Source organism: Juglans regia, chromosome 2, assembly GCF_001411555.2.
Source record: "Juglans regia cultivar Chandler chromosome 2, Walnut 2.0, whole genome shotgun sequence".
NCBI lineage: Eukaryota > Viridiplantae > Streptophyta > Magnoliopsida > Fagales > Juglandaceae > Juglans > Juglans regia.
This window is the reverse complement of record NC_049902.1, coordinates 15,891,926-15,906,008: the sequence shown is the minus strand read 5'-3', so window position 1 is coordinate 15,906,008 and position 14,083 is coordinate 15,891,926. Positions and strand designations below refer to the sequence as shown.

General features: G+C 38.0%; 1 protein-coding gene across 1 annotated transcript; it reads right to left on the bottom strand.

Moving 5' to 3' along the window:
- Positions 1–6,355: 6,355 nt before the first annotated feature.
- On the bottom strand, positions 6,356–13,519 carry LOC108995561 (GATA transcription factor 26-like). The gene is made up of 8 exons (XM_018971147.2): positions 12,984–13,519; positions 10,346–10,717; positions 9,220–9,649; positions 8,824–8,896; positions 8,437–8,540; positions 8,030–8,216; positions 7,814–7,925; positions 6,356–6,977 (listed from the first exon to the last, which is right to left on the bottom strand). The coding sequence occupies exons 1-8, from the start codon at positions 13,021–13,023 to the stop codon at positions 6,667–6,669; spliced, it is 1,629 nt and encodes a 542-aa protein (XP_018826692.1). The 5' UTR covers positions 13,024–13,519; the 3' UTR covers positions 6,356–6,666.
- Between the last annotated feature and the right edge of the window lie 564 nt (positions 13,520–14,083).

The following is a 14,083-nucleotide window of genomic DNA, read 5'->3' as shown; positions in this document are numbered from 1 at the left end:
AATACATAATAAAAGTATAAAAGCCCATTAATATAACATGTAGTAAAGGGGTATTATGGTAATTTCAATTAATTCTTTGAAAACTAACAAAACAAACCTACGTAAATCAACATAACATGCAATGCAAGGCTTACTCACGGAGGAAATCAAGGGGCAGCGTGCGACGTAAGCGAGGGACTAGGCAGACAGTGGTGATCTCGGCAGAGCACTGGACGAGAGAGAGAGAGAGAGACCAACAAATGAGAAAAATGAAAGACAGAGTAAGCCGAGAGAGTGAGACATGGAGGTGCTGTCGGTGGCTTACCGAGCGGGACGCGGAGGATAGGATTGGCGTGGAGTGACCGTCGAAGTTCTCTGTGCTGGTGGTAACGACGTGGAAGCGCTGGCACCATGTGTGGTGGCTTCGAATGACAAGTGCATCGGGCTGGGTTGCTCTGTTTTCAGTGGCTAAAATAGGGGACAATGAGACCGTGTGGGGTACAATGATGCAAGGCAGAATTGTGGGCGAGCTGTGGTGTTGCACCAAGGCTGAACAGTGGCAATCACGGTGGTTTTATTCTGGGAGGTTTGGTTTCGTGTAGTGGGGCATGGGTTCACTGTAATGACCTTGGCGGCTTCATGCATGGAGGCTGAGGGAAAAACAGGTTAAAGATGGTGACTGTGGTGTACGGCAGAAGAGCCGCGATCCGTGGAGATGCAGTGCACAGGTTGCGTCGGTTTCGTTTGAGCTGGGCATGGAGGTTGCTGGTGGCAGTAGTATGGACGACGGAGGGCTGGCTTACATGGGGGTGACTCTTGATACGAGAGTATAGGAAACCGAGGAGATGGAGGCTGGCTTGCTATTCAAGGTGGTGCGGCAGCTTGTGTTTGGGTAGTAGTTTTACTAACATGGAATGACATGTGTCTATAAATATAATGCAAAAACCCTAGAGATAAGAGAGACGTGTGTGCGGATGGAAGGTTGTGTTGTGTTTGTGCATGGAGTGGACGAAAGAATTACGGGTGAAAAAGAAATATAGACGGAAAGGATCAAACGTGCGGAAAGAAGAAGGAAAAAAAATAATGTGCGAAGAAACTAAAATAAAATAAAATGAACTAAAAATAAACAAATAAAAATAAAATAAAATTTGAGCATGATTGGATCCGGGTGTTACAACAAAGCCATCAAAGGGGCAAAGGGCGCCATAAGAGGCCAACCCTAGCTGCCAGAATCACAGAAACCACCCAGAAAAGGAAACCGTAAATCACGAATTTCCAAAATAGACCCAAAAATTTCTCTCTTCCTTTTCCCATGTGTATTTTCCTTTTCCCATGTGTCTTTTCCTCTTTTCTAAGTGTCTTTTTCTTTTTCCCATGTGTCTTATCCTTTTCCCACGTGTCTTTTCATTTTTCCCATGCATCTCTTCCTTTTTCCCATGTGTCTTTTCCTTTTCCCATGTGTCTTTTCATTTTTTTTCATGTGTCTTTTCCTTTTCCCATGCATGTCCCTTACTCTTCCCTAAGCAAGAAGCTTCTTCTTCCAATGCATGTTCCCTAGGTGACTCTCCCACTTCCTTATGCTTCTCTAGAACTCAAACATGACATGTGGCAATGTGGTGGCCGAAACCCTAGTGGTACAAAGTAATTATCGTGCATTATCTCTTCCACTCCCTTCTAGAACATTTTCCTCTACTTATGCATGAATGACAAATGGAAAAATGTCAAAAAATAACTTAGGTGGGCGTGTGGCTTAGGGATCTGAAAGTCTCTTAGTGTTCCAGTGTAAATCCTTAAGAAAATCTCTCATTTGTCTTCCCAATGCAAAATCTTCTTGGTACTTTTCACTACGAACAAGTGGTGTGAGGTGGAGGTGCTTGCGAGAGTAAGTGGCATGCACAACTCCTTAGAACTCACAAAAATCTTGTTGGTGCTTGTGTAGTCCATTGGGGTTCCCGATACCATGTTCCCTCTTTTTTCCCATCCATTTTTACATCTAGGTTCAATGTATCTAGATATGAGGTGTGCATGTGAGGCATGTGGCATGTGGGTAGGTGAAATGGGCGTGTGCCATAGGTGTGTGCCGAGCCCTACATCCTCCTCTATCTCCTTAGCTTATTCTAGAAACCTTCAAGCATGTTTGCCAAGTGGCACCAATGTGCTAACCTAGGTGCTTCTTCCCTAGGTTCCACTTCCCTATGCAAGATTTTTCCCTTTCCCAAGACAAAACTCTTCACCTTTCATTTGCATACATGACACTTGGCCAACTCTTATAGAAACCGAATCCTCCCTTGCTTCTTCCACTTTTTATTCTAGAAATCCAATGCATGCTTGACAAGTGTCATCTTTTCCTTTTCCCAAAGTTTCAAATGAGAAGTGATTTTGCCCAAATGACCAAAAACTTCTTCTTCAAGCCAAGTGGCGCCATCTCCTTGCCTAGAGGGTAAACTTGAGCCTTCCAGAGCCAAAGTCCTTAATGGACCAAATTCCTATGGGTCTTTTCTTCTATTTTTCTCTTGTGGACTTTTTAACTTAGAACTCCAAGACCCAATCCAACAAAAATAGAAAGTGGCCTAAAGAATTCTTCCAACACTTGCCCAATAACCCAAATAAATAGATAAATAATATCCACAAGAATTAGAATGGAATCTTAGTGAAAATCTGGGGTGTCACAAGGGTTGACTTGGGGTCTAAGGGAATGACCAATTGATGGGAGGTTGGCTTGTGAAAGTAGAGGAGAAAACGGTTGAATCGTGCAACTGTCTTCTGCTGCTACAGTCTGAGTGGGTGAGGTGGAGTGATGGCTTGATTGGCTTGCCATCAAGGCACTATTTGGGGCTGGTCATGAGCTAGCATGATAGCCATAGTATGGTCTTTTAAGGAGGAGGAAGTTTATGGATGAAGCTTGGGGAAAAGGGGTGGTTTTGGTGGGTTTGGAAGCCAATAGGGTTTGGGAATAAATGAGAAGTGCCCATTGGATAGAAGGCCCTTGAGTTTTCTTAAGATGTAATCTTCAAATCCCTAAGGATAGGAGTTTGGTTCAGTAGGGGGTGTGCAACTTGGCAAGCATCCAAGAAGACTTCTAGAAGAAGTTACATGAAGAAGAAGGGTTTTAGGATTCGATTTACAGGGGTACATGCCCAGCCCCATGGAAGCTAACTTTCACATGGCCACTTGTCACACGTGCATAGGACTTTAGGGCTTCTAGAAGAATTAATGATAAGGAAGGTGAAGAGGAGGGGATCGAACAAGGGAAGAGCCGCATGGCACTAATGAATGGCTTGTAGAAGAATCTATAGATAGAATAGGGAGGCAAGAGGGATTTCGGCTATGGCAAGAGCCACACTCCCACCTCATGCCATTTGGTAACCATGCATTGCCTTGCCCTTAGGTTCATTGCATCTAAGTAAAAAAAAAATGGATGAAGGAAGACATGAAGTTCGATCACCCTAAGGGAGGTGCCGCATATCTTCTATGAAAAGGGAGTCCCTTAAGTTCCCAAGATGCACAATGATGAAGGGAAGGGGAAGAGTGTTTCGGCTAGGGCTAGAAGAAAAGGCCACTTGGCCCCCATCCAAGGAACCTCTTAAGACTTTTCATTTTTCTAGAAATAGGCAATGATAGGAGAGAAAATAAGTGGGGAACAAAGGTTATAAATAGAGGGCATTAATGGTTGGCACCCATGCACATGCTAGAGGGAGATCAAAGGTCATTTTGTTCATTTTCAAATTTCATTCCCTCTTCTCCTCTCTATGTCGCCCACTTTAGAAGAAAACCAACACCATTTTCCTTCCCTCCAAACACTTTCTTCGCACAAGCATAGGAGGGAAACCGATGACATTACATTGGGGAGGGTTGCACAATAAGAACCTTCAAGCTTCTATCTCATTCTCTCCTCATGAACACACATGCACTTGCAAATGTTTTGGGTTGAAGAGGTTTGGCTTAAGAAAGTTGAAGAATGTGCGTTGAGTCACATGGGACTAATGGAGTACTTGGTTCGACCATGAGAAGGCAACCATGCATAATCTTGTTTAGTATGGTTTGTGTAGGGTTTGTCTTCTAAAGAACCCGAGCTTTTGATGGCAACATGGAGAAAGGGAGTGGTCCTTGTAGGGGCAAGATGTGTTCGGCCCTTACTATGTTTCCGTATAAGGTTCCACTTAGTCATTGTCGTAAGAATGCCTAGTCTAGAGCATCATGCACTTTCGGCCATTAGGGTTTTGTTGGGTGAAACCACACTTGTTCTACACACACACACTCACTTGTGTTCATCAAACCGTGTTTATATGAGTTATAAAGAAGCTTATAGCCGATTAGGGTTAGGAGCATAAAACCCTAGTACACACCACAAATGTTTGGTTTGATGTTTGTTATGTTATCCAAAGTCTAATGGTTTGAAAACATACACTTTCAACTTGCCTGATCATTGGTATTTTCTTTACATTGGAAACTTTGTAAGTTAGCCTCTAACTTACTCTTGGATAACGTACTTATATTTATGTGTAAACTCTGCATGTTGGTTGTTCAAACTGGATTATTCAATTGCTACTTGTCCCATACCATGTATGATTTGTGCCTTATATGTTCACAATATGCTCATTTTTCGCTTACTGGAGATTTGCTTCAAAAGATATGGTGGGATGTTGAATATGCTTTGTTGAAGCTTTCATATGCCATTTCATGGATGTTATAATTGTTTCAAGCTGTACATGTGATGCATTTTCGTATAAAAGCATGAGCATATGTCGTTATTACATGAAAGTCACATGGTCTCATTATAAGTCATGTGTCTCATGTTTTCCGGTTGTGCATTAAAAATGATTTTGTCACGACCCTAAGATGGGGGAATATGTTAGTGGAACTCTCATGTCCACTCTGAAGTGATTAGGCTATGTTTGGGTTGTGGAGTGATTAGGTTATTCACTATTATTCAATATTTTATCATTATTTTTTTACTACTATTCATTGATCATCTGATATCACCTCACTACCCAAATATAACCTAAATTAGAGTGGTAACCCCTGGGTTAACGAAGTACAGTCAACAGATTTTGAATGGATTTTTTTAAAGGATTCTGGAACGAAGTAACTGCATCTAACGCTAATGGGTGCAACACTTGTAAATACGGTAAAGGCGAATTGCGAATTGCCGTATCAGATATTGTGTTACATGGTCATTTTTGTTGCTCTGTTACATGGTTACATGATCAATGTTTTTGAAAAAGAATGCGTATGAAAAAGAAATGAGTTTTCACTCAACGTCCATGTCCATACTCATGCATTCATACTCATGGTTTACCTTATGCATGCTTGTGTTATCTTTTTGTATGTTATAGGTTTAATTTGTTGAGATTTTGTGGTAGCTTCCAATTCCATTCCTTGATAATGGTAGAAATTATGACAGGATCTGCAAAAAATGAGCAGGATGGATGAGATCCTCCCTCTCTCTCATCCACTTTTGGGATGCGGAAGGTTTTGTCTATGTTTCTTGATTCGTACAGATGATAAAAGACGAATTAAATACAAATCCGTTAACGTATATTTAGCAGGAAACATAAAGACAACCTACAAAACAGTTTGTTTGAAATGCTTCTTTTGCATGTTGCATGCACCTTTTGATGCCTTTCAATTAAGTTATCAAAAAAAATAATCAATTTGAAACTTTTCTAAATCATTTATAAAATCTAGTTTGACTTAGCAAGTAGCCAACGTGGGACATGACTAATTTTATAACCCTGCAGGAATTAGTATTAATGAAAACTTTTTTCATTTTTATGGTCAGTATTGCATATTTATCATGTGTATAGTTGGATATATTTTGTTGAAATAACTTACCCATTATGAGTTATTCATGTGGGATTGGGAAGCTACAAACTCTTAGACGTTTAGATTCGCAACTCATCTCAGCTCATCTCAACTCATCTCAACTCATTTCACTACTATGCATTATTATTCAGCAACTTTAACTCACAAATCTCACTACTATTCACAACTCATCTCATTACTATTCATAAATTCTTGACATCCTCATTCATAAGAGAGCCGTTACATGCAGTGCTCTAGTATCACGTGGCTGAGCTTACTAATTATATAATCCCTCCCGTCTCAAAAAGAACAACTGGTATAGCCTTCAGAATGGACTGGGAATCTCCTATTGTTCTTTAAGCTTGTCATTGTTGGAGAAACAAACAATGGTATTCTTACTTGATAATCCTCTGTTCCCATTTGATAACCATAAATCCAAGGATATGCATTCGTGTTCTTTAATCTTTAAGACGCAATCAGCCAATTGAACGATGGAGGTTTCCTCTAAAAGGCATAAAGATATCCACCATGTCCACTTCCTTCACATGCATCACAAGAGTTTTGCCTCGTCAATGTGCAATTTTCTGTTTTAATCTTTTCATTTCCTCTCGGCAAAAATAATTAATACAGACAAAGCAAGCTAATATCTCTCGAGTTTATGCCAGACAAAAACTAAGATTGCTTAAAAACTGTCGGGAAATTAACACATCTGTATCATGTTACAATCTGTTGTAAACCTATACAAAAAACCCACAAATTTCATCCTTAACATTCCAAGTTCAAAATCGTAAAAAGGAAAAAAAGATCAACCAGCAAAGCTCATTCACAGACATTCTTATGGTTACCATCCAAAATATGTGAACCCTAGTCACAGGTTCACTGTCACCAACGGCTAAGATGTGGGTATATCAAGCTACTACTAGCACTTGCCTGCTGGGCTCCATAACTTAAAGCTGGTTGAAGGAGCTCTGCCTGCGGGAAAGAGCCATTGGGTGGAACGTCCAGCAGAAGATCCTGGTCAGAATTTTCTTCAACAAAATTTAAGGAATCAAGCATGAGGGAACTGCCATCCGAAGGCAGAGCAAAAAGGCTTCTTGGACTAAAGCAAGAGCCATCATTGTCTACGAGTTCCTTGGTCTCATAGCTAGCCTTCGTGATCACCCTTTTTGGGCACTTCATCATGGTCCTTACCTCTACAAGATGCAAGACACATCTTAAGAACCATTCCATTCTGCATTATTTTAATGTTATTGCAAACATAACTACATTTCTTGCAACGCATCTAAAATGTTGCTCTACATCATGCTAATAATCCATTATGAAATTTGCATATAGAAATAGAGGAAGGTGTAAAATTTCAATATATATATATATATATAGATATTATACACACACACACATATATATCTAACATAGTTTTTTGGTGAACACAAGTGCACATTTGTTTTGCTTTTAGGAGTATGTCTTCTGGGATTCCACCTGGAAATGTTTAGCTATATATGAAAAAAAAATATTTCTTTGGGTTGTGTAGATACAAGATGTCTAGTAGTAACAAGCTGGGTATCCACTCCAAAGGTGGCTACCAGGATGGTGTATTCACTGCAAAACCGCCTAAAGCAATAGAATGGAAAATGTCTGATAGGTGGAAAGAATGAGAGGAATTGAGAACGCAAGGGGTTTTACACAGTATCTTATATATGTATCATATATCTGAAATAAAAAGTCAATTAAACAAGATGGGACAGAGATTATGGAAAAGCATAGGGTTTAGAAGTTGTCTGGATGCATTTGCTGATTCTAGATGTACAAACAGTTGATGAGGTTGAAAAGAACACTGTAATTTAAGCCCACTGTACAAGTAACAGCCTGTTGTCATTTGGCAAAGAAAGTAACTCAGTTTTCTGAAACCCCTTTCGTGGGAAATTGCAAACTTAATTAAACCCTTTGTTGTGTTTCAAAACCCAGAAAATACATTAAGACAAGTCCTAGCCCATTAAGCAAAATCCGGCCAAAACAACTCTCAGCTAACCTGGAAGATTTTGACTTTGGCTGTCCCGCAATCTCTTCACATTTATTAAATTACTTGAGGCAGTGGCATTAGGTCCTAAAACAACAGATCCTCCAACACTACTTTTATATTTCTGCAGCCAAATAAAGACATCAATAAGTTGCAATACAGAAGCAGAATCATTTTCCATTAATACTTTTATCTAGTGATTATCTGATTTTAATAGCCAGCTCCAACCTTAAGTGCATAATAGCTTTCGACCCATTTGCATTTCGTCGAATTAAATAATGCAAGCCTTTTCAAAGTCTTGCAGTCTTCAGACTTTGCGCCAGAGAAGGATATGTCAAAGACCCCTTCCAAAAGCAGTTGCTGAAAATTAATAAAGTTCTCCTTGAATTGTGAGCTATCACACATGCTTTTGAGGCTGCATGCAACAAGTAAACCATCATGAAACCTGGATTGTGTCTCAACTTCTTAACCCTATTATCTATCACCTGCTCAAAATATTTATGCATGCTTACAAGAGATATATTGCTGAAATACAAAATATGCACTGTGTTTCATCTCTCAAAATCACTGTTGCAGTCATACATTAATAGAAAAGTATTCTTTTGTTAATAACGCTTAATGAAAAGGATTCTGACCTATCAGGAACTGTAACAGTATCAACTGGAGATAGATATTTCAGCAAATGTTGTTGCTCTTCATTTGTCAAGTTTCTCATAAACTCCTCATAGTTTAAAACATCCTACACCAAATATGAGCTGCAATTATGATAAGCACTCAACAATTGGATTCACAAAAAAACCAGAATTTGTGAGAAAATTTCCATGAAGACGACGAGAGATGCCGCCTGCTCTTTCCGTTTCTTCTCTTTGGAACACATATTATGCTATTTGTAATGTTGTGTATAGTTTAGGTTGCTTTCTATAGAAAAGGATGGGAACAAACAAGTAGTTTAACAACTTCATTAAATTTGAAAAGATCAGTTTTCTATGATACAACCAAAGAAGGATGTGAACAAAACTTACATTCAAATCTATACAGCATAGTGGAGAGTTATGGCTTGTCAAGATCTGTAGGCTTTCATTCTGAGACTTGTCCCTGCAATTCCAAGCAGCATCAGAAAAAATATTCATGGAGAGGAAAAGGCTTTCAATTTCTTCTACCAACCATGGAGCCTAGTGTTTCTCCACATTGTTATCAAAGTATCTGCAATTCACACTAACACTTGATGATCTGTCTAGTACGAAACTAAAAACAAAAAATAATCCTATTATTGCCTTTCAGACATGTTACAGGCCCCACATCCATGTTGCACACAAATCTGACATTTATGCTCACAAAGTATCAAAGTGAAAACTATTTGGAGATCAGCGTGTACAAAACTTGCCACCTAGTTGAACATACACGTAGGAGGAAGTTACCTTTTAAGTTGCTCTGGTTGCATCCCTTGTCCAGAATGATTCTGCATTCTTTCAAATCCAGAACTTGGAAAACCAACCTTGCCATCGTTGTGTAAAGGAGGGACAGCAGAATGTGAATAAGCCTCGTTAGACGGAAATGGTTTGTTATCAACCGAAATCGAGCTAGCTTCAGATTCCTCTTCTCGAGCTATTGAGCTTGGATGCCTAATGAGAACACTTCCATGTCCTATCTCAACAGAAACCATTGGCGTTTCACTATCAAAAAGCAGATCCTCTTCAGAAGATCCAGAGAAATATGAAGACTGCTGTTCATGTAAAATAGTATATAGATCTTTTGTAAGCTTCTCAACTGGAGATGGCTTTGGACGACTCACACAAGTCCTCTTCCTTGAAGGCACTGTTGTATCCCACACGATTGATTGAGCTGGACCTGAAAGGACACCAATTAAATAGCATGTACGGTCATAAATACTTGGTTATTGCGAGATAGCACAAAACTTCGCATACTGCATGTCAAAATGAAAATGAGTCTTTTTATATGATAACAAGATGATGAAGAACTACAAGAAAACAGATTTAAAAAATGAATCGCAGTTGAAACTCATTGTAATAAAAATGTACTACTGAAGGAAAATACTGAAAAAGTTTACAATGAATACCTCAAAAAAAATTGTGAGAGTTGCATTGAGAATGATCAGCTACAACTAGAACTTTTGACTGAGAGAAATCAATGAAATTGAATCACTTGTTTGAGGATCAGTTTAGATCAAATGGAGAATAGAACCATTGAAATGGGGTTAATTACATAGTTCAGTAAGGTATTACCATCATGAGTAATCGTACTTTCTTATCAGAACCAAACATTGAGGTACTCGTGCAATAGATATGAATATGATGCACTTAGAAGCAAATGTCCAGAATTACATGTTCTGAAAAGAATTACATTATTTTGCTGCAAAAAACATAATGTCTTCTCCTCCCTATTTTTTTCCTTGTCTTTCCCTAAAGTCACTTTTGTCTAATAATGAACATAAAACTTGTAAGTTCCAAATGATAATTAGACATTTGGAGATTTAGTAACTCTCCGGTTGACTTTGAAATATGCTCATTATGGTGAATGCCCAACCTGTCAAATCACTTGCATCTGCACCACCAAATTGCGCACAGCTCTCCGAGTTAGATATTGCCGATCCAGAACTTGATCTATTACTTGCATCTTCATCTATCACCTTTCGAAATCCCAGGTTGTAATCAGAGGCATCACAGTAAACCACCATATTATCACTGTCCTGCTTTCTTTTGAGCAGTTTCACTTCTTTGTTCTTATTCATTGATATATTCTTCACCCTGGAAACCCTGTGATCCTCGTACTCATCAGGTTCTGCCCGAGCATGTAGGGGGGTATAATTTGCAAGTGTTCCCTTTGTCCTCCACCGAGATCCACAAGCATTGCACAAGACTGGCTTCTCAGGAGGCCCATTGCGCCAAAGGGGAGTATCTGGTGCAATGATTCACAGTCAGGCGTCAATACACCTTAAATAATTTTTAAGTAAAAACAGAAAGATGTAATAAAAATTAACATAAATGACTACAGATCAATTGCTCCTCTAAAATTTCAAAATAATCCAATTTCAGTTGTCATATTAACCTGAAAATAACCCCAGCTAAACTGAGACATGTTATTACTATCAAGAGGAGATCAGCTCAGAAGATGAAAAATGTATAGTCATGCCATGGATAAAGACAAAGTTCAGCACAACTGCATGACAAAGAATAAACATTTTCATGACAATTTGTATTTTGTCCACCAAGATGTTTCGTGCTGTAGTGGCAACTTGGAATGAGACAAGGGTTCCTACAGTTCAGCCAACTGGACATGCAAAGAACAGGATTCAAGGGAACCATGCCTGTAAAATAGCATTCATGGTTAACCATGTCATTTATCACATCAAGTCAAGAGCAGCCAGAGACACCAGGGAACTAATAAGAGATGGATTATGGACACCAGGATTAATAACCCCAAACCTTTTTCAAATGAGAACATAGCTCGGTCCTAGTTGGTCAACTAACCATATAATCATCTTTAAGTATAAGCTCATATTGGGGATTAAAGTTGGGTTGAGTTCAGAGCAAAGAGTTACCAAGCATAGCATGTTGTTAGTAAATTCTATTACAAGGAAACAGAAACACCTTTATGAGTATAAATGGAGGTGAGAAATTTAACATGGACATCCTACTTACAATAAATAACTTGTCACAGTAGCAATTATCATTCTATTACTTCCTTCTAGCACGCTGAGTAGATAGTCAGTACATTACTTCATTTCAATTCCATAGTTTCCTTTATCTTTTTAAAAACAAAACCCCAGGTTGCTGATCCTCCTTTCTTAATCTAGGTTCAGGGTTAACTACATATTATTATCTTAATGCAACAAGAAATATCAATGGAGCCCATAGCATAAATCTTAGATGGACTAGGCTAGGGCCTAGGATTTCTTTTTTAAATACAGTAGATGAACTCTAGCACACTAGCATATCGCTTTACGAGGTGCACTAATTGAGTTACAAGCAAAAACAAAACAAAACAAAACAAATTGGCATTGCTCTTGAGGATTCCTTTACATTTACACCACTCGTCGATGGGTAAAAAAATATATTCCATACCAATTAAGCATTTTTATATCTCCAATACATTTTCTTTGATCTGAATCTCAAATGATTAAGACTGCATTCTAGAATCTAACAACCATGGTAATGAGAAGAATCTCTTTCCCTCACACAACTTATATCCAATAGACTAATAAGCAAATGGAATACTTGCAGTACTGAATCCAAATAATTAACATTAAACTTTGTTCTGCTGACTTGAGGCATGCGCATTGAAGTTGTGATTATATGGAAGATCCTCTTGAGGATAGAAGTTAAAATGCACAACAAAAGAATGCACCAGGTGCCAAGTTTTGAGGTAATAAACCAAGCTCTATTGGAATGATAAGAAACAGTTTTGTTGACGTCAACATTTAGAACTGAATCCAGAGTCTATCACCATACAGGTAATCCTTATCAGGAATTGAATTGAACAGCTTCAGATCAATTTATGTCCAATGAAACAAAAAATTTGAGTTGGAACATAAGTTCCACATTGACAGAGTGAGAAAACAGTTCAAACAAAGAAGAGAGTAGTCTAAGTCATAAAGGAAATGAGACACGGGTACCACAAGGATAGTACTATTTTGTGATTTAATCAGAGAGCTGGCAAAGAAATACGAATTGAAACTACAGCTTGACTCGGTAGTCTGGTTCACAGACACCTCGAGAGCAATGGGAAAGTTATAAAAGTAACGTTTAGACTCCATAATTACCCAGAGCATTCAAACTCAATTTGAGTAGGTTACATAGTTTGAAAATCCAACGACAGTCAAAGGAGATGAACACGAACGAAATGATAAAACCAAAGGGTTTGGGAATAATCGAAAACGAATATTTAAAATCCATTAGCAAACTCAAAGTGTATTCAAAGAAACAAGCAAGCATGTGGTTCTGGATTATGAAAACAAAATAATACGAGATTTACATACTGGGAATTCATTTCATTTGTCCAAGTAATCTCTTCCCTTTTGTGTATAGTAATATTTACATGAAAGAATTATTTCTTTAAGCACAAACTATTGGCATAATATTTATTGAGAAAAGACAACGAAGAAACCGATTTTTCTTGTATGTTCAGAATTAAACAAAATAAAGTTGGAGAAACAACAACTCACTTGTAACTCCACAGTGATAGCAAGGCCCATGCTTGCCCATGTCTCACTCTTTTCCCCAAATGAAGAAAAAGGAATTGAAAAAACAAACCAGGAAAAGAAAATAAATAAAGAAAATAAAAGAAAACAGAAAACAAATTTATTGACAAACTTAGGAATTTTGAGAAAAGTGAAAATAATTTTTTTCTCTGGAAGCCTTGTATAGCATAATACTGCCGGGTATGGAAGGCTTTTCTGCAACAACCCAGAAAGAGAGCTGGCGCAGGAAAGCAAAAGCCAGGAACCCAGGAGAGTTTTAAAGTCTTAATATCCAAGAAGAATCATAGAAAACAGCCAAAAATCAACCAGAAATAAAAGGGATTGAGATGGGTATTTCAGCTAGAAATCTGTACAATCCAACGGAAAAGAAAAGACCATTGGTGGAATCTCTTAAATGTTTGTGAAAAGAGGAAGGTGAAATGGAGAGAGAGAGAGAGAGTATGTGACCTCTTCTTCTTGTATTGTATAATGAAGTAATTAAGAAATGTTCAGCTTTCTTTGAATTATAAAAAAATGCCTTGCTTTCTTTCCCTTTATTTATTTCGATGTTATTGAAAGACTGTAAATCTTTATCCTACAGATGGGAATGAGGTAAAGGAATATTATTTGCATATATCCTGTTGACCTGGACTTCACTTCTCGTGTGTTTATAAAATTTTAAAACCATATAAATTTTTTAATTAAAAACCAAAAAAGGCCACAAAATAAAAGCATAAAATTGATTTGATTTTAAATGAAATGTTTTTAGACAAATAATATATGGCATTGGAATTTAGATGCGAGAAATAAGAAAAGAAAAGATATGTTTTAAAAACAAAGAAAAAAAAAAAAGATAGAGACAAAGAAAGAGCAAGTCTGTTTGGCTTCTTTTTTTTTCCTTTTATGATATTTAATAATTTATGTTGACATGATGTTGATAAATACTTCGTATGTCCATTCAAAAGGCATAAGCTTCAAGTCACTTGCCGCCTGACCATTGGTGGTTACAAAGCCAATTTCCCACCGTCGATCTTCCAAACAAATGCACTAAAGCGGCACCCACCCACCTTATTAACATGGTTTTC